The sequence below is a fragment of the Helicoverpa armigera genome, chromosome 1 (assembly GCF_030705265.1).
Source record: "Helicoverpa armigera isolate CAAS_96S chromosome 1, ASM3070526v1, whole genome shotgun sequence".
In the NCBI taxonomy this organism is placed as follows: Eukaryota; Metazoa; Arthropoda; class Insecta; order Lepidoptera; family Noctuidae; genus Helicoverpa; species Helicoverpa armigera.
This window is the reverse complement of record NC_087120.1, coordinates 9,779,623-9,803,327: the sequence shown is the minus strand read 5'-3', so window position 1 is coordinate 9,803,327 and position 23,705 is coordinate 9,779,623. Positions and strand designations below refer to the sequence as shown.

The following is a 23,705-nucleotide window of genomic DNA, read 5'->3' as shown; positions in this document are numbered from 1 at the left end:
GATTCTTCTTCATAAGACCGAATCTTTGGCACCCTGCAACTAGTCTGACGTTTCGAAAGAACTTTCATAGGGCTATTTGAGATAATAAATAATTACTTTGAGTTAGTGATTTTTTTCCCATTTGGTTGATTTTATGTTATTGGTATCAGTGAAGTTAATGTGATAGTTAGTTCTATGACAAACAAATTAATTATACTCGGTTATTTTTATGCACCCAGTAAGACTCTACGTACTCCTAACTATAATACAATATCGATACTTGTTGAATCCGGTAGCGGTACAACCCTAGCAATGGCAGCCATTTTAAGTGCCACTGTAGGGTCCGTTCAGATAGACCGAATCGGAGAGCAGAGCAAATTCTTAACACGTTGAAAATTGAGTACTTAGTAACGGGTGATTTTTTAAGAGGTATAGGATTTGATTTTCAAAAAAAGCGCAAAAAACTTGAAAAATTTGATGAAATCTTTATTGGAATCGATGGAACGATCAATATAATTTAATGTTTGAAGATGATTTCATGCAAATGCTGGCCGCGGCTCCGGTTTAGATGGCCAATTCGCAAGGCCCAATTTCGGCAGTCTCTCCAACATATCAGCCGGTATATTACGAATAAATGCTTCAATATTGGCTCCCAGTGCGTCAATCGTTGCTGGCTCCACAAGAAATAGTCCAAAGGCGTTAGATCACACGATCTAGGCGGCCAATTGACGAGCCCAAAACGTGAGTTAAACTGTTCACCGAAGCCTGCTCTCAATTAGGCCATTGTTTCGCGTGCCGTGTGGCATGTGGCACCGTCTCGTTGGTACCACATGTCAGGCATGTAAAATTCTTCCATTTTGGGCAAATAAAAATCGCCAATCATCACACGGTAACGCCCGCCATTCACAGTAACGTTTCGGCCATTGTCGTCTTTGATAGTAAAATTCAATAATTTGCAAGCGTTGTTCGTTCGTAAGTTGATTCATGGTTAAATTATAGACTATACTGAACAAGTTTCACAAAGACACAAGACACGATTCACGCGTGATCTACCAAAAACAGTGTTGCCAAAAAGATACCAGCAAAAAAATCACCCGTTATTTGAAGTAAGGTTCATTTTTGCATGCGCACTGCTTTTGTCATTGAGAATGCTCGAATGCGCTCGGTGTAAAATAATAAGAGGAGCCGATCGGCTACGATCGTGTATTTTTTCTTGACGTTTAGCTCCGGTTGCTATTATTGTATGTACAACCTCTTTGGTTAGGTATGTACATAGCCGAAAAATTGATAGAAGTGTGTTAAAAAAAAAAGACAATAAGGTGTAATGACAGTTGTTGTTGTAAAAAAGCTTGTTGTGTGAATTTATAAAACTAAATACAGTAGAATCCGGATATAACGACCTTCAAGGGACCGACGATACTATGTCGTACTAACCGGACGACGCACAAAACAGACGGATTATTTCTTGAGTTCATATCTTAACTTGTACATACATACATAACTTACGAATACATATTATCTTCTTATATATAAAAATGAATTGATGTTCGTTAGTCTCACTAAAACTCGAGAATGGCTGGACCGATTTGGCTTATTTTGGTCCAGGTGAGGTCCAGGGAAGGTTTAAACGATACGAACGCGGGGCGGGGGTGCGAGTGCGTAGGTAAACAAAACATTGCGCGTGTGTCGTTTTAACCGGACGTATTATAATAAATATTGGTCGCTATAAGCAGTTGGTCGCTTAAACCGGAGTCGCACTAAACGGTTATATTGTCTTAGTACCTATATACGAAACCTAACTTGAGTAAAGATTATCGTCGCTAAAACCGATTAGTTGTTATAAGCGAAGACGTTATATATGAATTCTACTGTATATAATTGGACTTTCTTGAAGACTTTAAGACTTTTAGTATCCATTTGACGTCGGAGGATTTTTATTCCACAAATTACGCATCTGCATTAGGTTATGGGCCAGCGGAAAATCTTTCCCGTCAATATGGAAAATTTTACTACTAAAATTCAAATTGGTCAGCTTAAAGGCAGTGAAAATTGGGCTACATGGAAGTATAAAGTTTCCGTCATGTTGCGTGGCACAGAAGGCGCCATGGAGGCAGCAGAAGGAAAGCTTCGGAAGCCGATTTTAGGAACAGGCGATGGTGCAGTGATGGCCTATAACTCAGAGTTATTGAAGTATAGGAAGGCAGACAGCAACGCCCTGCTCATAATGACGAGTAACATGACCGAAGAGACGCTGATGAAAGTCATGAGGTTCGAGACAGCACGTGAAGTCTGGGAGGAACTTCATAGATTATTTGATGGACAGTCCGAAGATCGAGCATACACGTTATGCATGCAGTTTTTTAGCTACAAAAATAGTTCGGAGGATGTGTCGACAATGATGTCAAAACTGAAGAACATCTGGAACAATTTGAATGCCGAAATTTTGAAGACTGATCCGAATATGAAGTTACCAGATATGTTTTTGATTTGTAAAATTTTGGATTCCCTCGATGAAAAATTTTTCAACTTCAAATCCAGCTGGATGCTGTTGAACAAACAGGAGAGGACCATAGACACACTAACAGCACAACTCTGTGGGTACGAGAGGGCACTAGGTGGTCACAAAGAAGAGACTGAAGAAGTGCTCGCCTCTACCTCTAAGCCGCAGCTAAAAGTAAAATCCAGAGACGAGAATTTGAGGTGTAGGTACTGTTCACAAAAGGGACACCGCATCAAGAACTGCAAGGAGTGGATCCAAGATGGCAGACCGAAGAAACCACCTTCACAGTCTACGTCGACGAAGCAGCAAGTGCAGAATATTACGCTAATGATATATACTTGCTCAGAGGATAAAGATGCAGAACATTGGTATGTGGACAATGGTGCCACAACTCACGTAACCAATAGGGAAGATATATTCATAAATTATGAGGACTTTGGATCGAACCACACCGTAACGACGGCAGACGGCACCGTAGTTCCTGCAAAAGGGAAAGGGTCTGTGGTGGTTGAAACAAATGTTAACGGCAAAATTATGAAGCTTACCCTAAGTGATGTCTGGTACGTGCCAAAACTAACGAAAAATCTGCTATCTATGCTAGCTGCACAGGACAAACTGCGAAACAGTACATTTATTTCCACAACTAAAGAGTGCAGATTGGAACTAAATGGTCAGGTTATTGCAGTAGGTAACAGGGAACATAATGGTGGACTGTATAAGTTACAGATGAAGACAGTTCTACCGAGTAAACCTGTACAAATTAATGCTGTTGATCCATCATGCTTACTCCAGCTATATCATGAGAGGTTTGGTCACCAGAACAAGAAGTACATTAAAGATCTTGTTAAGAGGGAACTGGGGATTAATCTAAATCTAGAGAGTGATATACAGTGCGAAGGATGCATCTATGGTAAAGCACAGCGACTGAAGTTTGGCAAGAGAGAACGAGCTAATATGCCTGGAGAGCTGGTACACGCTGATGTATGCGGACCATTCCCGGAGAGCTATGGCAAACATCTCTATTTTGTTCTTTTTAAAGATGATTACTCCGCGTTTCGTCACGTTTTCTTTATTCGCAACAAAAGTGAAGTAAAGGACAAGCTTAGTCAATTCTTAAAAGAAGCTAAAAACGCTGGACATACAGTTAGAACATTATTGAGCGATAATGGTGGCGAGTTCGACAATAAAGCTGTTCGAGATATTCTTCACAAGCAGGGAATAATCCAGCGACTCACGATGCCATACACCCCTGAGCAAAATGGGTGCGCAGAACGAGAAAACAGGACTTTAGTAGAAACCGCTCGATCATACATGCACTCGGGACAGGAGTTTCCACAAGCCTTGTGGGCAGAGCTTATTAATACAGCTGCTTATGTTCTCAATCGCACTGGACCCACTAGAGAAGCAGGGAAAGTACCGTACGAGCTTTGGTATAAGAAGAAGCCTAAGATCTCTCACTTGCGTGTAATTGGTAGTGAATGTTACTTCCACATTCCTAAGCAGAAAAGGAAGAAGCTACAGAAGAAAGCTATTAAGGGCAGACTTATCGGATACGATAACGACGATGGGTATCGCATCTGGAATGGAAAAAAGACCGAAAGATCTAGAGATGTCATATTTAGTCCAAGCATCGAATTGAGAATCCCAACTGCATTGCCAAGTCTTCAAGAAGAAATGAATTTACCACAAATTAATGAACCAAGTAGCAGTGAGACAGAGGGAGATTTCGATCTGATAGACACAGAGGGAGTGATCTTATCGGAATATGTTCCAATGCAGATAAGTTCACCAATAAGAGAGCCAGAAACTCGTGATAATGAGACTAATGAACGTGCTCTAGAGGGAGAGTATGATACAGCTACCAATGACGAGGCTGTATCAGGAGATCACGTTCATGATGCTTCAGAAGCAGATCAAGCAGATGAGTTCATTGACGCTCAAGAGGAGATAAGGGAACCTGAAGTTCACAGGTATAATTTGAGAGACAGGTCAACCCTTAGACCTCCTAAGCGGATGAAGGATTATATCTGCCTCATTGATTCTGATCAGTTTCCTGAGTCTTACGAAGAAGCCTTGGGAAGAGAAGACAGAAATGAGTGGCTGAAGGCATTAAACGCAGAAATGAAATCGCTATTGGAAAACAATGTATGGAGTCTATGTGAACTACCGCCCAACAGAAAAGCATTACCATGTAAATGGATATTCAGAATAAAAAGAAATCCAGATGGTTCTATTGAAAAATATAAGGCGCGGTTAGTTGTAAAAGGCTTTAAACAGAAGAAAGGTTTGGACTATGACCAAACTTTTAGCCCCGTAGCTAGACATGCTACAATTCGAGCACTTTTGAGTGTTAGTGCTCAAGAAAAACTACATGTTGTACAATTTGATGTAGCCACTGCATTCCTTAATGGACAATTGACGGAGGACATTTTATGAAGCAACCAGATGGTTATGGTGATGGTTCCAAGAAAGTGTGTCGTCTAAATCGCAGTCTGTATGGCTTAAAACAAGCACCAAGGTGTTGGAACAGCTGTTTTGAGGACATAGTACTAGAAATGGGCTTCAAACAGAGTGATGGTGATTGTTGTCTATTCACTAAGAAAATTGGACAGAAGAAAATTCTGATCACTCTGTATGTTGATGACGGTTTAGTCGCTGCTACAGACGCAGAGTTGGCGAATGGCTTTCTAGAAGATCTGAAAAGGAAATTAAAGATCACAGTCAAACCAGCTTCATATTATTTAGGCCTTCAAATTAAGACCGCAAGTGACGGTTCTATAACCATCAATCAAGAAGCTTATTTAAAGAAGATATTAGAGCGTTTTGGGATGTTTGACTGCAATCCAGTCTCTACTCCTATAGAGAAAGAAGGTATTCAGTCAGGGAAAGTGGTTCCTGCAGAAGAACAAAAGAAGTTTCCCTATAGAGAAGCAGTCGGCGCCCTCGCTTATTTGATGGTAGGCACTCGTCCCGATATCGCTTATGCGGTGGGAGTAGCCTCTCGTAAGCTTGAGAATCCTACAAAGGAAGACTGGAACACAGTTAAAAGAATATTCCGGTACCTGAAGGGGACAATCTCTCTCGGATTGACATATGGAAGTGAGCCTAAACAGCTAATAGGCTACAGTGATGCTGATCACGGAGGAGACTCTACAACTGGAAGATCAACTACTGGCGTAGTATGTTTGTACGCTGGTGCTGCTGTGTCTTGGCTTAGTCAACGACAAGCCACAGTTGCTATATCCACAACAGAAGCGGAGATAGTGGCTGCTAGTGAAGCTGCTAGAGAACTAGTATGGCTGCAAAGAATTTTTGCAGATATGACAGATCTAGAAGAGATACCTGTCCTTAAAGTGGATAATGAGGCCGCTATAAGATTAGCTCACAACCCAGAATTCCATAAGAGGACAAAACACATCCGTACTAGACACTTCTTTGTGAGAGAAATGGTGCAAGAAGGAACTCTAACTGTTGTAAAGACAACTTCAACGGATCAACTGGCTGATGTGTTTACCAAGGCAGTTCCCAGACCTCGGCTCGTGGATTTGCGAGAAAGGATTGGGATGCGTTAGGCATCTGAATACTTCTCATCAATTAGGGAAAGTATTATTGTATGTACAACCTCTTTGGTTAGGTATGTACATAGCCGAAAAATTGATAGAAGTGTGTTAAAAAAAAAAGACAATAAGGTGTAATGACAGTTGTTGTTGTAAAAAAGCTTGTTACGTGTGAATTTATAAAACTAAATATATAATTGGACTTTCTTGAAGACTTTAAGACTTTTAGTATCCATTTGACGTCGGAGGATTTTTATTCCACAAATTACGCATCTGCATTAGTTGCATGCTCTTTAATGCTCACGCAGCCGATCGGCTCCGGTCTGTGTAAAAAGAAAAATGCGCACCGATGCTCTCCGACCCGGTCTATCTGAACGGACCCGTATATTGTAGGTATGCACGTTTTTTTCGTAGTTATTTCCAGTCCGAATTGGTCCATATAGTTATAAGTCAATGATTGGTGCTCATTAATCTCAGGTGTCAACTGTCAGTTTTATTTGACATATAAAATGTCAGCCAGCCCATCCAAATCCAGCCAGCCATTTGTTTGAGGCCATTTCGTTGTGTTGTCCATTTTACATTACAGAAGACTTCATTGTTTTTGTGTATTACTGTGATGCTTTGTAGTTAATAGAGTTGAATTAAAGTTTATCGAGGTGCGTTTAAAACTTCTCTTTGGTCTGCAAAATCTTCAGAAGTATTATTAAATTGAAAATTTTAAAATTAGTATTCCTTACTTGTATGGTCAAATATTATACTTATTTGAAGATGAATTTTAGTTTTAACACGCATACCCATATTCCCTAAATGCTTTTTTAAGACTGACCTGACAGTTGCATTTTTTATATAACATCTTAAGGACCTTTTGATAACTGAACTTTTAGAATACCTTATAATTGTTAAGTTTGTTTATGAGCCTCCTTGGTACTAATAATATCGTGGATAATTACAGAGATGGGTGACTCCCAAGTAGCAAATATAGTCAGCGAGATTTTGGTAAGATATTTATTACTTAAACAAAATAAATTTTAGCATATGGGAAGATTTACTAAAAATCTTATTTTCTTTTGCTAGCGAGTTGAGGCGGTTGAGGAAGCCTTTAGTTGCTTCCTGGTACATAAGCCCGAAGAGGAAAATGAAACATTAGCAATGTACCAGAAGAGGCTATGTGGCGTGATGACAAACCTGAGCGCAGAGCTACAGGAGTCTGCATTGCGCCAGTACTTGACGCCGGCTGCAGTTCTCACCAACAGATACAAAATGAAACAACTGCTTGGTCTTCTAGAGACACTGGTCAATACTAATGTTATTCAAGCAAGGTAATTAATATCCAAACAATGTCATTATCTAATATTTCAATTGTTGAGACAAGTAGTTGAGTTATATCAATTTATATATTTTTCTTGCAGAATGTTATGTGATTGCATTTTGACCAATGAAAAACTAGTCTACAAAAATGCAGATTTTTGGATTGAAAGCTTCAATTTGATCAGAAGAATTATTGGTGGTGTTGATTACAAAGGCGTCAGGGAAATAATGAAGGCTAGTACTCATTTTATTGTTTCTATATCTTTGACTTAGCATTCATAGTTAAATTTAACTTTTTCTTTCCTTTAGTGCTGCTTCTAAAACAACATTGTTATTACAGGGTTGCAGAGAAAAAGCACATACCCTACCAGTTAGGTTAAATTCCAGTACAATGCCTCAGTTGAAAGCATTGTACAATGTTATAGAATATATCTTTGATCGGAATGCTTCCTTGCTGCCAGCATACTTTATTGTTACCGAGATTCAGAAGGATTATCCTGGGAATAACCACTGGCCTCACTGGGTAAGTTACAATACTTCTTGTTGGTGTAATCTAACTACTACTTGGAGGCCTGGCGCTCACCACAATAATACATCGTGTTTCAATAATTAGAATCCTGAGCGATAGCGAGGGAATCAAAAGAGCACAAGGTGAAAAATCTTTGCACTCGAGTGCAACACGTAACTTTTCATCCCACCTCATCGAGGAAATGCAAAAAACAAAATGGCGCGCACATATGAGTATCAAATTAAATAGAAGTACGTATTAAAGTTCATTTATTTGAAAACGCAGTTTAAAAATGAAACGAGGTTAAAAATCTATGTAAAAACAATAATAAAAATTACTTAATTAATTGAATAATTATTTTAAGCAGTATTTTATTTATTTAATATGTATTTGTTTGAAAAGTCTTATCAAGATTGTCACAAATGGAGTATTGCACACGATGTTCTAAATTCAAATCACTTTGCCGCTCTAGAGGATAAAAACGGCTTTTGCACTCAGATACCAAAGGATAAAACTACTCTTTCCGAGATGGTGGGATGAAAAATATATTGTTCCTCTGTTACAAGAAACAAATAAAAATATGCACACTGCGAAGTAAATTGCGTTTTAAAAAAAGCTGGTGATTTTGCATTTAGATTTAATTTGTGCTACTTGAGGCGAAAGCAAGATCCGCGCATGTCTTCTCGTACTGCATTCTCACTATATGCAAAAACTGTTTCATAACCTAGAATATTAAAATTGTAACAAATATCTTACTTTGTTTTCAGCAATTAGCTAAACTTCTGTCAAGTTTTGTGGAAAGTTTCAAACCTTGTGCTCAAATGGTGTCTATAATAGGACATTCACAAATGTTGCCAGTTGTTGAGTTTTCCGGCTATGCTGATCATCTAGTTAACCCGTGGCGTCTAGACCCCACAACATTAAAGTTTTCACTGAAGGGTAATTTGCCATATGATGAAGAGCTTCTGAAACCGCAAATCGCATTATTGAGACATGTCTTACAACAGCCTTATTCCAGAGACATGATGTGTTCAATGTTGGGCTTGCAAAAGCAACATAAACAGCGCTGCATAGCACTAGAGGACCAATTAGTCGAACTCATGATACTTCCCATGGAAAAGAGTGAGCAAGAGAATGAAGATGATGAAATGTCTTCATCACATTGGTGCTGGCTTCACTTATCGTCGCAGGTCATATACTTGATCCTCATCGGTTTCGCGTCATTCCCCAACATAGTGATGGGGCTCCATAACAAGTTGATTGGTCATGACATGAAGAAAGGGCGTGACCATCTTATGTGGGTGTTACTCCAGTTTATATCTGGAAGTATTCAAAGAAATCCGTCTTCCAACTTTCTGCCAATAATCAAACTCTATGAACTTTTGTATCCTGAAAAAGAACCATTGCCCGTACCAGACTGCACCAAGGCCCACAGCACACATCAGATGGCTGTAGTATGTATTTGGATGCACTTGCTGAAAAAAGCTGAAACTGAACACAAGACGATGACCATGCCCCAAAATTTAAAAGTACAGTATGAGTATGTGTTGTTTATTCTTTTAGAGTAATAGTAGACAATTTCTTTTGCCCAGCAAACTTTTTTCTGTTTGTTTTTTCTGTATGAATTAAATAATAATAAACCAATTTAATCTCAGGTTTCTTCAGCATCTGATGACTTCAAATAATACACCTACATTGATGGGCTCTGACTATCGCATAGCACTGCTATGTAATGCTTATTCAACCAACCAAGAATACTTTGCCAGGCCGATGGGAGTCATTATTGAGACACTATTTGGGAACCAGAAACCCATGCCTAATGGGAATCCGACCACTCCTTTGCCTAATGTACCCTTGTCGATGTGTATTTTGGACAGCCTGACATTACATTGTAAGATGTCATTGATACACTCGATAGTGACTCATGTGGCCAAGTTAGCCCAGAACAAAAGCAACATGCCAGGGAACAACATGATGGCGCCGGCCTTAGTTGAGACTTACAGCCGGTTATTAGTTTATACAGAAATAGAGTCTATGGGCATTAAAGGATTTATACGTAAGTATAATGTTATTTGAATATAAGCTGCATATGAAAACTAAATATCTTATGTTTATTAATTACGTACATTGTCTATTTTAGATCAGTTGCTGCCGAATGTATTCAAATCACACGCTTGGGGTATATTGCATAACTTACTGGATATGTTTTCGTATCGCATTCATCATGTGCAACCACATTATAGAGTGACACTTCTGTCTAACATACACTCTTTGGCTGCTTATCCACAAGCCAATCAGACGCAGTTGCAGTTATGGTAAGCATATTTCAATCTGCATAAACTCGTTGAAAATACCACAATGTAAATCCACCTACATAGTTTTATATTCTGTATTAAAGTTTGCCTGAGATTGTTCTGTTGTTTTGACATCACTTTTCTGTATGATCAATATTATAAAGGTGAAAAGTTTAATCAGTTGACCGCGAACATCTCAAGAACTGTTTTATTCAATCGATTCCTGTTTAATCGATAATGCCTATTCATCGCCGTCCGAAAACAGTAATTATATATGCAATCTGAATTGCTGTTTCCCAGGTAGACTGAAAATTACAAATTATTAAATAAAATTCCAGTTTTGAAAGCACAGCGTTGCGTCTGATAACGAGCTTGGGTAGCTCCGGCGTTCAGCTGCAAATGTCCAGAGTGGTCTCGGAGCCGAAGTCTCTCGTGTCTTCCGAGAGTGAGGAACTGAACCGAGTGCTCGTGCTCACTCTGGCGCGAGGCATCTACATGACTGGCGCAGGTATGTACATTAATGATCATCACATCACACCTCTATATCACATCTGATGACCGTATCATCCTAACTAATATTATAGATGTGAAAGTAACTCTGTCTGTCTGTCTGTCTTTCTGTCTGTCTGTCTTTTCTTCAAGCCCAAAATACTGAACCGATTTGTGTGAAATTTGGCACATACACAGTTTGGAACTTGAGAAAGGACATAGGATAGTTTTTATTACAAAAAAAAATACTCCGAACATATAGCGCTATCTATTGGTCAAACCAAAAATCTGCCGGAAGTCACTATTCCACGCGAACGAAGTCGCGGGCAAAAGCTAGTATTATATATTACATCACATCACACGCTGTCACATCACATCGTATTATTACATTACGCCTATATTATAATAATTACTGTGAAAGGACAATGCCAGGGTGTGGGCTCAAAGTTTGCCCAGCAGTGGGAGTAGTTCCAGCTGGTTCCATAGTGCACTCTGAACACGAAATCCAAATATTTTTGAAATCGGTCCCAGAGGTCCCGAGAAAAACCGGTTCAAATGTTCTCCATAGATAGTCACTTAACAAAGCCTGAGCCATTTGCCAAGTAGTGAAAATGGTCGAAATAGGTTCTTTACTGCACTGTTAACACGAAATCCAAATAATTTGGAAATCGGTCCTAGAGGTCCCGAGAAAAACCGGTTCAAATGTTAAACTTGAACAGTCACTTTATGAAGCCCAAGCCATTTGCCCAGAAGTGGGAATGGTTAGAATATGTTCTTTACTTCACTCTTAACACGGAAAGCAAATATTTTTGAAATCGGTCCCAGAGGTCCCGAGAAAAACCGGTTCAAATGTTAGCCAGCCATTGTTAGCAAGCCATTTTAAGCAGCCACAAACCTGACAACCTCTTTTCTTAAAATAACAACATTCAGATAGTGGTTTCATTGTTAACAGGATAAAAAAACAGAAATAGACGTTTAAAGGTAGGTAATTGTTGTTTCTCTTGCTTTTCAGTCTCTATCTACCACAATCAGTCCTAAGTTCGTGTAGCGTCATGCAATTAATATCCGTAATGGCAATGGAAAGTCTTATCAAGATGAATAAAATAAGCTTGAACACGAGGTAGTAAATAGTTACCGTTGAGGAGTTCCCTGGTCTCACCGTCGTCTCCATCGTCAGGTCAGGTCTTAACCTCCACTGTTTTGTGGTGTCGGAGACAAGTTTTTGTTCGATGTGTGCTTTCAATTTCCGAGAGTTCCCTATTGTTTTAAGGTTTCTATCACCAGACCCTGGACCGAATAACAAAGGAACCGTTTGGAAAGTAAATCCTTTCAAACAATGAAATGATTGTTTAAATCGGTTGGTAAACGATGGAGTTATGCACGTACTTACGTAAAAAGAATACAAACGAACTGAGAAAAACCTCCATTTTTTGAAGTCGGTAAAAAAAAATCTCGTTCAATACCTCGTATTTGTCGATTAATATTATAATGCATTTCAATTAAGGTTATAAAAGTGGAATAGTTAAGAGTTCGTAAGCACATTTTTCGTAATATTGAATAAGAGTCAAACCAGTTTTTCTCAGGACTCCTGGGATCGATTTCGAAATATTTCGATCTAGGACCTATTATAAGCCTATGGAACATAATACACTATGCAGTTACTGTGGGCAACTCTTGAGCCCAACTTCCATACAAAGAATAGCATTGTCCTTTGTGAGTATGTGTGTATTTGTTACCGCTTCATGAGAAAACAGCAGAATGGATTTTGATGAAACTTGGCCACTATAACTAACTAACACATAGGTTACCTTTTATGCCCAAGTTACCCAGCAAAAATCTTATTCAACATAAGTATTATACTGAGCTTTAGAAATAAAATATGTACTGTTTACTAACAGGCAGCGACGGAGCGGCAGTCAAGGAACTCCTGACCACTATAATGACGAACACACCACACATGTGGTCACAACACACGCTTCAATGCTTCCCGCCGATGCTCGTTGAGTTTTTCGCTCAGGTAAGTTATAACATTTATAATTTTAAACTGGTTAAATGACTTACTATATGTTTTTAAAAAGTGCCAAAAACCGACTAAACGTGAATGAGACTCGCAGCGACCCAAAATGCGGGTGTTCCAAGGATGAGGGTCGTTACAAGTCGACCCTCATAAACCTTCTTTAGAACTCGAACTTTAAAGATTTATAATTTTAAACCGAATAACCAATCAATCAACTTTTGACAGATGTCTAAAGGATCCCGAATGCCTCGGTAGTTCTAGTAATAGATTATGTCTACCGTAAGTCTTACCTACAAGAAGGTGCCTGACCTACCAGCTTATGGCATCTCCGCTTTCTTCATCTGTGTTAAAAGCGTACTGTTTCAGAACCCAGCCCCGAAAGAGAACAAGCAAGTGCTAAAGAAGTCGGTGGAGGAGGAGTACCGCAAGTGGACGTCGATGGCTAATGACAACGATATCATTTCGCACTTCTCAGTGCCCGGCACGCCGCTCTTCCTCTGTCTACTGTGGAAGATGATATTCGAGACCAACAGGATCAACCCCGTTGCTTTCAAGTGAGTGTATGTCCACGGTTTTTTTTATTTACCTACCTACTGTTTGTTCTATTTGTGTGCCTTTTCAGGGTATGTTTTCTAACTCAACAGAATACTCCGTTCGACCGTTATTTACTAATTTTTTGTCGGTACCGATATTTTTATATATAGACATTTTTATTAAATAGAGCTGATCTACGAGAGCACGGCAATTCTCTATTCTAAACAAACCGATTTGTTGAGTTAGAATTAGATACACCTTTTTGCAATGCACGACTAACTACATTTAATTAAGAATTGCATTCGAAAATGGTGTAGCAGACTACGTTGAATAAGTATGTTATAATTGGAATTAAAAAACGGTTTGTACTTGGGTTTATCCTTCACGGTTTAATATGCAGTACGTATGAAAACACTTGTCTACTTTTAAAGAACATTTAGGTGTGACGTTTTTTAAATAATTGCTACGCGAATGTTTGTATCCGACTATCGGTATTAAAAAACATAATGGCTTGCGAAAATATCAAAAAAGTACAATATTAGCAACACCTACGGAATCTGTTGAGCTAAGATTCAGTTTCAGCTTTTTTTTTTACGTGTATGTTTATGAAATTATACAGAGTTCCAACTCTTTATTTTAATATTTGATCAGTAACTTATCCTCCCTTACCTTTTCGCATGTATAGGGAAATCGAAATTCAATACTTTGTTTATGAACTTAAGAAATAGAAAAAAACATTTTAAGCAAAATGAAGTTAATATTTTCCTTTATGCCTATAATAGTAGTCTTTACTATTATTTTCTGCTTAGCGACATAATATTGAATTATGTATCAAACGTTAGTTTACAAACGTGGTCGCGTTTCGATTCCGCAGGTAAAACGATAGAAGACTTGTAGGCTCAGCGTTAAAGCCACGTGATCCAAAACCGATCGACTCAGCTAAAAATGTTTAACGTGTAATGTATTTATGTTATTTTATTATCATATTTCCCAAATTAATTTCCAAAACTGTCGCACTGAAAGCATTATTCTGTACTTTTATATTATTAACTTATCCCCCTTTTTGCCTACATAAAGCTCGATCTAGATGCGTACTTAATCCACAACTGGGTCGGTGACACACACAACTGTTTTAGCATACTATCTGTTGGAAAAGAAACTACTTACGCTATTCAATCGTCACAACATCATTGAAAAACCAAAAATCTGTTTATTATAAAAGTAAAAACATGTTATTATTAATCTATGTGCTCAATCAATATTGTTGTATTTGTTCAGAATTTTAGAGCGCATCGGTGCCCGAGCGTTGTCGGCACACTTACGCAAGTTCTGCGACTACCTCGTGTTCGAAGTGACGAACCCGGCGGGCGGGCCGCATATCAACAAATGTGTGGACGCGATCAACGATATCATATGGAAATATAACATCGTCACCATCGATAGGCTCGTCTTGTGTTTAGTAAGTTTCATACACTATATTTATACTTTTCGGTCGGTGCAAACCCTCGCCTCGATCCTTTTGTTTAAAGCGCATGGTGTGCAATCACTGTTTAATTTTTAAGAGAAGAGGGGACAATATCTTAAATATTATATAAAAAAAAAACTACAACTTATGCCTTTTATCCATGAGTGCTTGCGCTCGCCCCTCAGCACTAGTATTTAATTGATTTATGGCCGACCTGTAATATTCTGCCTGCTTCAGTTATCGAATAAAAAATCCATTATTTCTACTCGCAGCCTCATAAAAATATTTCACATGTATATTTTTCACTTCAGGTACTACGCCCCAACCCCGACGGTAATGAAGGTCAAGTCTGTCTCTACATTATTCAATTGTTACTGCTAAAAGGTTCAGAATTGAGAAATAGAGCACAAGACTTCGTTAAGGAAAACTCACCGGAGCATTGGAAACAAAATAATTGGTAACTACTTACTACTTATTGGTTTGGGTTAAAGATTATGTGCAATTGTACCTACTCTCTCTATTTTTAGCAGTTTTTTATTATTTCCTGGTTAAATGGCTCCCAATTTACTTTATAAACACTTATTTTAGGTACGACAAACATCTAGCATTTCACAGAAAGTACCCAGAGAAGTTTGCTCCCGAAGAAGCGGGCACTGCTTACGGCGGTCCCATACCTGTGTACTTGAGCAACGTGTGCCTCAGATTCCTGCCCGTTCTAGATATAGTAGTACATCGACATCTGGAAATACCTTCCGTTTGCAAGAACTTGGAACAGCTCTTGGAACATTTAGGATATTTGTACAAGTTTCATGGTGAGTTCTTTTGCACTTTCACTCTTTGTTCTTGAATATTTCACAGAACTTGGTAGGCGTACATTATTTGTATTATATATATAATTTAAATACTTTTATTCCATTTAAATACTGTCATTCTACTCTATAAAATCGTTCTATAAATAGAGTAATATTAATGTCCAAAAATAAGTAAATAGGCGGATAATGATGATTGTGAAAATCTAATTGTTTAGAATTTATGTATTCAAACTTAGCTGCTAAACAGCACCTTTTGAACGTCGAAATTTACAAAACACAGACCTCAAACTGCCACCCTTCACCACTTCCAAAATATATTTGCTGGCTACCCCTTTAAATGTTGTGCTTGTGTTACACAGATCGGCCAGTTACATTCTTGTACAATACTTTGCACTACTACGAGTCGAAGCTTCGAGATAAACCGCTGTTGAAGAGAAAGCTCGTCAATGCCGTGTTGGGATCTCTGAAGGACGTCCGTCCGGCGGGCTGGGCCACCACCGAGACCTTCCAGACGTTCCTAGCTAAAAGTGAAGTCGATGCCACTGCTTGGACCCCGGACCTTAACTATTATCTCACTTTGGTCAATCGCATGGTTGATAGTATCCTTTTTAACAAAAACTTTGGAACTACAGAATGAATTTTCATGTAGTTTTGCAGTAACTTAGCTTGTAGGGTTACCACGCCTAAATTACATTTTTATCCAGATGCGAGGAGTAGTTCCGTCGCGACGCGGCTGAAATCGTGGGAAATAATAGCTAGTTTACAACCGTGTGTATTTGAAATTTACACCTACTTACTATTTTTTAAAATGTTATTGTTGTTGTTAAAAAAATAATTACAAAATATCCCGTTACGTATTTTACTGATCTCATTTAAACTGTTTTAACAGAGCCGTATATTCTTTTTGTATAGACACTGAATATGACTTCCATAAATATGAATTTAATTCAAAACTTTTCTTATAATATTCCTTAACACTTGAACAGCTATGACTGGCAGCTCCCATTTCCCCAACACAGACTGGCGCTTCAACGAGTACCCGAATCCTTCTGCGCATGCGTTATACGTGACCTGCGTCGAACTGATGTCTCTACCTCTCGCGCCCAACTTCGTAGGCAATGCACTCTTAGACGTAGTTACCAAAGGCTTTGTGGTCATACCAGCTACAAAAATACAGCTTTGGATAAACGCCATAGGGCTCATTATGGCAGCTTTACCTGACCCATACTGGACGGTGATCCACGACCGCATACTAGAACTTATGACGAACAACGAAATGACGGAATGGCCGTATCCGCATACACCATTCCAGTTGTTCAACCTCACTATCACAAACGACGCCTTGTTGGAGAACAAATATAGTTTAACTTTGGCATTGGCTCACGCGATTTGGTATCATGCGGGCGCGGGACAAATTATGCAAATTCCTGTGTAAGTATGCATATTGCATATATTTCACTTTAATAAATGTATCTGCAACTTAATATTTCAAGCTGAAAGTCTAATTGCCTACTGATATTTTTTTGTATTTTCAGATTCGTCAAAGAAAAGTTATCAGTGGAGATTCACTCCGAGGTTCAGTTGTTGTACCTCTGCCACTTGGTGGGGCCGTTCCTGCAACGATTCAACTCGGACTTGTCGAGAGCGGTGATGGATATCACTATAACATTGTACGAACTGTTGGCGCATATCGACAAGTCTCAGCAGCACCTACAGTACATTGACCCGATATGTGACTTGCTGTATCCTTTTTAAACCGACACACATAACCATTGTTTATATGATACGAGCTTATATACATAGGTTGATGGTTGAACAAAACACTCTTACTGTCTGTACAATCTTCGTTAGCATCTTCATATTCCGAAAACTAAAATATAGGTTTAGGTCTAATGGACACACTCAGAGACATTGAATGGTTGCTTAAGCCATTCCATAATGGATTTCTTTGACAATCCGTCACAATCATTAAATGTCTTGGAGTGCGGACATGAGTGTTGTTACTAAGTCCAAGCAGTACAATATTAACTTACTTACCCTAGTTCACCGACAGCAGAAAAGTAAATTTTCTTAAAACACTGTTTATCTACTATTAATTTTCTCGTTCAATTTTCGAAGTTAAACACTTTTCTTAAAATGTTATCAGTGAAAATGTGTTTTACTGATGTTAATGTTTTCAATTAAATCAAGAACAAGCGATATTCCTTAACCGGCCATTTAGATATCATATAAAATACATGTTCGTGGGCGACACGATGAAGAACGAGGCCGAGGGCGTGATCCGCAAGCTGCGGCCGGCGCTGCAGATGCGGCTGCGGTTCATCACGCACTTGAACGTGGAGCAGATAAACACCGCCTAGCAGAGCGACTACTACAGCTACACGCCTTCCAGCTCGAGCTCCAGCTCGGAATAGGCGCGTAACTGTAGTCACCACAGACTTACCAACCCCGCAGAACTTACAAAGTGCACCTATTTTGTGATCGGACTTTCAAGTGACTAGTTGTGGTTCGTTTGGCAAGCAGCTGTCACTAACGAGCTGGCCAGCCTATATAGTATCTTTGAGTCGACACTTAACGTAAACAATCTTGTTACGAATTTTTTCATATTCGTCATATTGTGTCGAATTTGTCGTTCGTAATTTGACATGAAAAAAATGACATACATTATCAAGATTGTTTACCTTTTGTTAAGTGTCTACTCAAACGAAGTATAGTTCAACTACATCACAGAAAACGACGTTAAGAACTAAACTTAATAGCAATAAGTTAAATTCATATAAAACCAGGTATTTTCCTATTGAATATTTTATTGTTATAAATAGGTTGGTGATAATTAATGATGTTGATGTGACCTTAACTGATTTCTGCAATACCTGCTTTAAATGATGTTGAAGACAAAATCTGGTAAATAGACTTGAAAAATAAGCAATCTTATAGCGTAATAAAATACTTATAGAAATACAAATGAATATATAGCAAATATAAATAAGTGGATGTAAGAAAACATGAAATCTTACGGTTCTTCAATGCAATAAACAATCACACTATTTTGTAAGTTAAATGTGTTAAGATAATTTTAAAACATCGAATATGAACTAATAAAGTAAATAGAGTATAATATGAAGAGAGATATCCGTAGTAATACGTCACTATTATACATAGTTTACATCTCAATATACTCATTTAGGGCCGAAACACAATATCCGGGTTGCGGCGCCTCAACGCTGAAATCGTCAGTTTTGCGTTGCAGGGGTTATTCCCGCTCGGTAACACCCTTTCTTCAACACTGGACGATCGGGAAAAAAAAGTTTCGTTCGTTCACAATGTTGACGAACGCTACTTATTATTTCGGGTAATTCCGGTTTGGTAACACCTTTCGTTACTATCGTCAACACTGTTGACGAACGGGAAAAAGAAGTTTCGTTCGTTCGCAGTGTCCATGAATGCTGATTTTTATTTTTAAAATATAGAAATAAAAATAAAACATGTCATGGATTTTTAAAGTGTAAAATGGCTATTATGAACATGACATTTTTTATTTTCTAGTTAATTGTGTTTTAAAATATCTAATATAATCCATGAAAACATTTAAAAAATCCAAACAAATAAGAACCAGCATTCATGGACACTGCGAACGAACGAAACTTCTTTTTCCCAATCCCTTAACGAAAGTTGTTACCGAACGGGAATTACCCGAAATAATAAGCAGCGTTCGTCAACACTGTGAACGAACGAAACTTTTTTTCCCGATCGTCAACAGAGTTGACGAAAGGGTGTTACCGAGCGGGAATAACCCCGTTGCAGCATTGCTGCATCGTGAAAAACTAGTATATTTAGTAGGCTTACCAGTTCTTCGTGATTGTTTTTACCGTGGATAGTCAAAATTCAATTCCAGTTTAAATGCAATCCGATAAATTGTTATATTTGACATTAAAAAGCTTATCAGTCTACATTTGAACCGTATGATCTTTCGGAGTCTATAAAAACATAAATAAAGAAAAGTATCGCAACATACGTACTGAACATTGTCACCAAGTATGACGGCAGAACTCTGTATTTTGTGCCGCAGTGAACTGGTGAACTGGAGGAACGACGAATTTGGTGGAGCGCGCCGCAAAGCATTTATGTTTCGACCCTTAAGTTGTCATATATTTATGAGTGAAGCTATTTATTTAAATCTGTATATAAAGTCTGAAATCGTGGAAACGCTTAATCATAGCCAGATCAACACTCAATATTTTAAGTTGTATTTCTTCTACAGATAGCGCGCGAGTTGAATGCAGAGCTTAGGAATGCGGTATGATAGTTGACAAGGATGGCACAGCACTACACTGCAGGCGCGTGAGGTGGGGCGTGCGGGTGGCGGGGGGAGATGCTCCCGCTCTTTACCTCAGACCCCGACTGCATTCAACTCGCGCGCTATCTGTAGTTAGGAGAATGTCAGTACTCGGTATATTATCTAATTAAATCTAATAAGTATTAAATTACAAAACAAAAAATAATATATGAGAAACTATTTTTGGTACATTGTAATACAAATGTAGCACTGAGGTTTCATAATTATGTAATGAATTATAAAGGTACTCTTTTATTCATAACCAAGTGTTTCCCTTGGTTCTACATGTTGCCACATAGTTATCGAACGACTACTGAACTTGAACAGGTTCAGCTGTTTAATCGTGTATGAAGAAAATTCACTCTCGCTATTATAATAATGTTAAGCTTGTCCAAGTTATTTGCAAAAGGCTTATAACAATGGTGGATTTTAGAAACGTATTAAGTTTGATATAATACCTACTATGTCAATCTTTTCTTCTTGACGATCATTATTAATTTATTGTTGACTCTATTTTAACTCAATTGTATAATATTTATTACGTTAGAGTAAACTTTTTAGTAGTAAGTACATATTACCTGGAATTCTTTACTTTATCCTATTAGAATTTGAAGTTTTTATTACGAATGAGCATGATGCCTAAATAGTTAAAATCCTATTAGCATTTTCAATCAGAAAAAATATTGGACATGATTTTTACAGTTTCCATTAAGGTAGGTATTTGGAACCGGTCGGCTCAGCGTTTGCTTGCGTGGTTCAATAGTCAAAGTCAAAGGACGGAAATGCTGACATCGTTTACCAGCTTCGTGCGTTTATCGCGGGCATATATTGCTATGCTGAGACGATCGAAGCCTTGGATGGGCGCAACGTGAAGTTTGTATTGTTATAAATCTTATAGAACTAGGACGTCTCAACTCCCCATTCCTGAACTTGTTACTTTAGTGTAAAAAAAAGTAAAGTAATTTAAAGTAGCTCTCCATCTGCCTGTCGCGCTTTCACGCCAAATCTACTACGTAGGTAGTCTATAGTATCTACCTTAGAAAGGACATAGAACTTTATCCAGGTGTGGGAACTGTGCAATATTTTTTCTATCTAAATGAGCGTCCTAGTAGAATCACTCATTTTTAACCCCGACATCATGCCTATTTATTAATTATAAATTATCGTTTTAACAAGTTTAAAGCTTTGTGCATCAATCTGACTGTTAATAAGTAGATAACTGCAAAAGAGTTAACGTGTTAACCATGTGTATGTAGGTATTAAATTCAACAGACTAAAAACTAGGGAACATACAAAGGCCCAAGCTCACCGACAACTAAACGGCAGTTTTTTTTGTTTTGAAATTAAACGTAAAAATGCATAATAAATATTTGTCTTAAGAAAACTGACGTCTTTGTTGTGGGCTAACTTGTGCCTTAAAAGATTAAATCCATCCACCTTTCACCGATGAAACAAATTAAGAGTTGTGATTATGTTATAAGACTTGAAATGTATTTGTATCAAAATTATGCCAAGAAACTTAACGTTAATACGAAGTCTGCCTGCCTCGCGGCACTATGTTGAGCGAGGACCGATATCCGTGTTTATGACGTATTTATATTACTTTGCATAATTTTGGACACTAACTTGAATAATTGATCAAATTTTTAAGTTTTTATGTAGGTAATAAACTATTTTATTATCAGCATGACAAAAATATTGAATATTGGTTCAAAAAGTTGTCGTATGTTTTATGCCGATTGTTCAAATAGTCTGTCTTCTTCTAGATTCAAACACCTCATTCTAGTCATGCTAGATTTTTTCAACCAAATAAAATAAGAATGAGATGCGACAGTTAAGTAATGTGTATTAAAATTAACAAAGTTGTAACAATATGGGTTATGATTACGAAATAAATGTATGTATTTTATTTTTATTTTATTAGGTATCAAAAGTAAAACAAGGATGAGAGTGATAAGGTCTTGATTTTGGTTATATGTATGTAATTGTATTTTTCTTATCAAGAAACTATGTATTATGATATTAAACACTGCCATTGGAATGGTCAATAAGGGTGCGTCTACACGGTGCATGTAGCTGGCGCAAGTTAACATGCGCAAGTGACCCGAATGCACGCAACGACACTATGGGGTGAGTACTTTGCTTTGGTGCGCGAGTCGCGAGTCTCTAGATCACCACGTTATTAAAATGCATGTATCCTGGGCATGCACAGGATACATGTATGTAAATGCAAGTAGCTTACTTGCGCCGTGTAGACTCACCGTAAGAAATATAATTTAAGTAAATACCTACCTATGTATTTAAAAACGTCTAAAAGGTTTTTCAACTGAGTTTGTGTGTACATAATTCCATTTATGACTGCATTTTTATGGATTTTTAAATTAGCATGTGTACGTTTGGTTCAGATTTTAAGTAAAAAAATCATATTTAAGGTTTTAATTTGTATGTTTTATTGCTTATGATTGCCATCTGACTGAAGCTAAGTAAAGTTGACCCCAAAAATCGATGAAAATGTCCAAAGAACTGAGCTAAATGGTGGGCGCATTTAAACCGCTTGTATCCCGCTAATTACAGAGCAATAGAAAATCAATTGTCTGTTTAGTAAGAAGAACAAATTATTTATTTAACAGTATGCACACAGTCACACACACTAAATACAGACAAGAAGAAAAATAGAACAGATAGCACAAAGCACAGCGTATTTCTTCTTGGGAGAGTTAGAATAAAAAGAGATGTAGATTGTGTTAACGATTTTTTTCATCTATTTTTTATTTGTATTAATCAAAGTAATTACCTATGTAATCAATGCATCTTTGCCAACGCATTGGCAGTTAATTGATGCCCTTCTTAAAGAAATCAGCTGGACGGGAGGCAACAATTTCTTCAAAGGCATTTTGTACTGCCTCTCGGGTATTGAATTTTTTTCTAGCCAAAAAGTTATCCAAATTCTGGAAAAAGTAGTAGTCTGTAGGCGCAAAGTCTGGTGAGTAAGGTAAGGTGGATGACGTAGAGCTTCCAACCCCAGGGGCCCGATTCTCCTAATTTTACATAAGCGACATACGATTCACATTCGAATACGATGGGTCTTATATTAGTAGCAGAATGCCTGATATGGTTAAAACTGCTATTGCGATTCAATTTCTATTCAATTTTGACATTATAAACTTAGGAGAATCGGGCCCCAGTGGTCGATGATGTTTGTGACACAGAAAATGAATGTCCACGACTGTTCTTTTTGCTTGAAATCGGGTAAAATGCTAAAATGTGTCCAGGGCCCCGATTCTCCTAATTTTACTTAAGCGTCATACTTTACTACATTTCTATTCGATTTTGACATTATTAACTTAGGAGAATCAGGCCCCTGGTCTGCTGGAGACACCATCAATTGCATTGTCACCTGGGTTACATAATGCCAAAGGACAATGCCAGGGTCTGGGCTCAAAGTTTGCCCAGCAGGGGTAGTTCCAGGGGGTTCCTTAGGGGTTTACACCCTTTCGTCAACACTGTTGACGATCGGGAAAAAGAAGTTTCGTTCGTTCACAGTTTTGACGAACGCTACTTATTATTTCAGGTAATTCCCGTTCGGTAACTCCTTTTGTTCCTGTCGTCAACACTGTTGACGATCGGGAAAAAAAATTTCGTTCGTTCGCAGTGTCCATGAATGCTGGTTTTTGTTTTTAAAATATGGCAATAAAAATAAAACATGTCATGGATTTTTTAAATGTTTTACGGCTGATTTTTCAATCGTCAGATAATTGATGAGATAATTCTTATCTGAAGAATGTTTGATGTTTTGGCAGATATAGAAAATATGTCAAACCGCCATATTTATTCCTCAGGTAAGAGTAATTTGACGATTAAAAATCGGTAAAAAAACTTTTAAGTTAAACGGTTTTATCTTATGTG

General features: G+C 37.9%; 1 protein-coding gene across 1 annotated transcript; it reads left to right on the top strand.

Annotated features, from left to right (window-relative positions):
• Nucleotides 1–6,533: 6,533 nt before the first annotated feature.
• Nucleotides 6,534–22,238, top strand: LOC110374581 (mediator of RNA polymerase II transcription subunit 23). Its single transcript, XM_021332343.3, has 18 exons — nucleotides 6,534–6,692; nucleotides 6,989–7,032; nucleotides 7,111–7,355; nucleotides 7,446–7,578; nucleotides 7,685–7,867; nucleotides 8,620–9,392; nucleotides 9,508–9,908; nucleotides 9,993–10,167; nucleotides 10,485–10,654; nucleotides 12,534–12,652; nucleotides 13,019–13,206; nucleotides 14,465–14,645; nucleotides 14,963–15,108; nucleotides 15,240–15,463; nucleotides 15,823–16,062; nucleotides 16,450–16,894; nucleotides 16,999–17,205; nucleotides 17,685–22,238. Exons 2-18 carry the CDS (start codon nucleotides 6,991–6,993, stop codon nucleotides 17,821–17,823), a joined length of 4,011 nt encoding a protein of 1,336 aa, XP_021188018.1. The 5' UTR covers nucleotides 6,534–6,692; nucleotides 6,989–6,990; the 3' UTR covers nucleotides 17,824–22,238.
• Nucleotides 22,239–23,705: the final 1,467 nt, after the last annotated feature.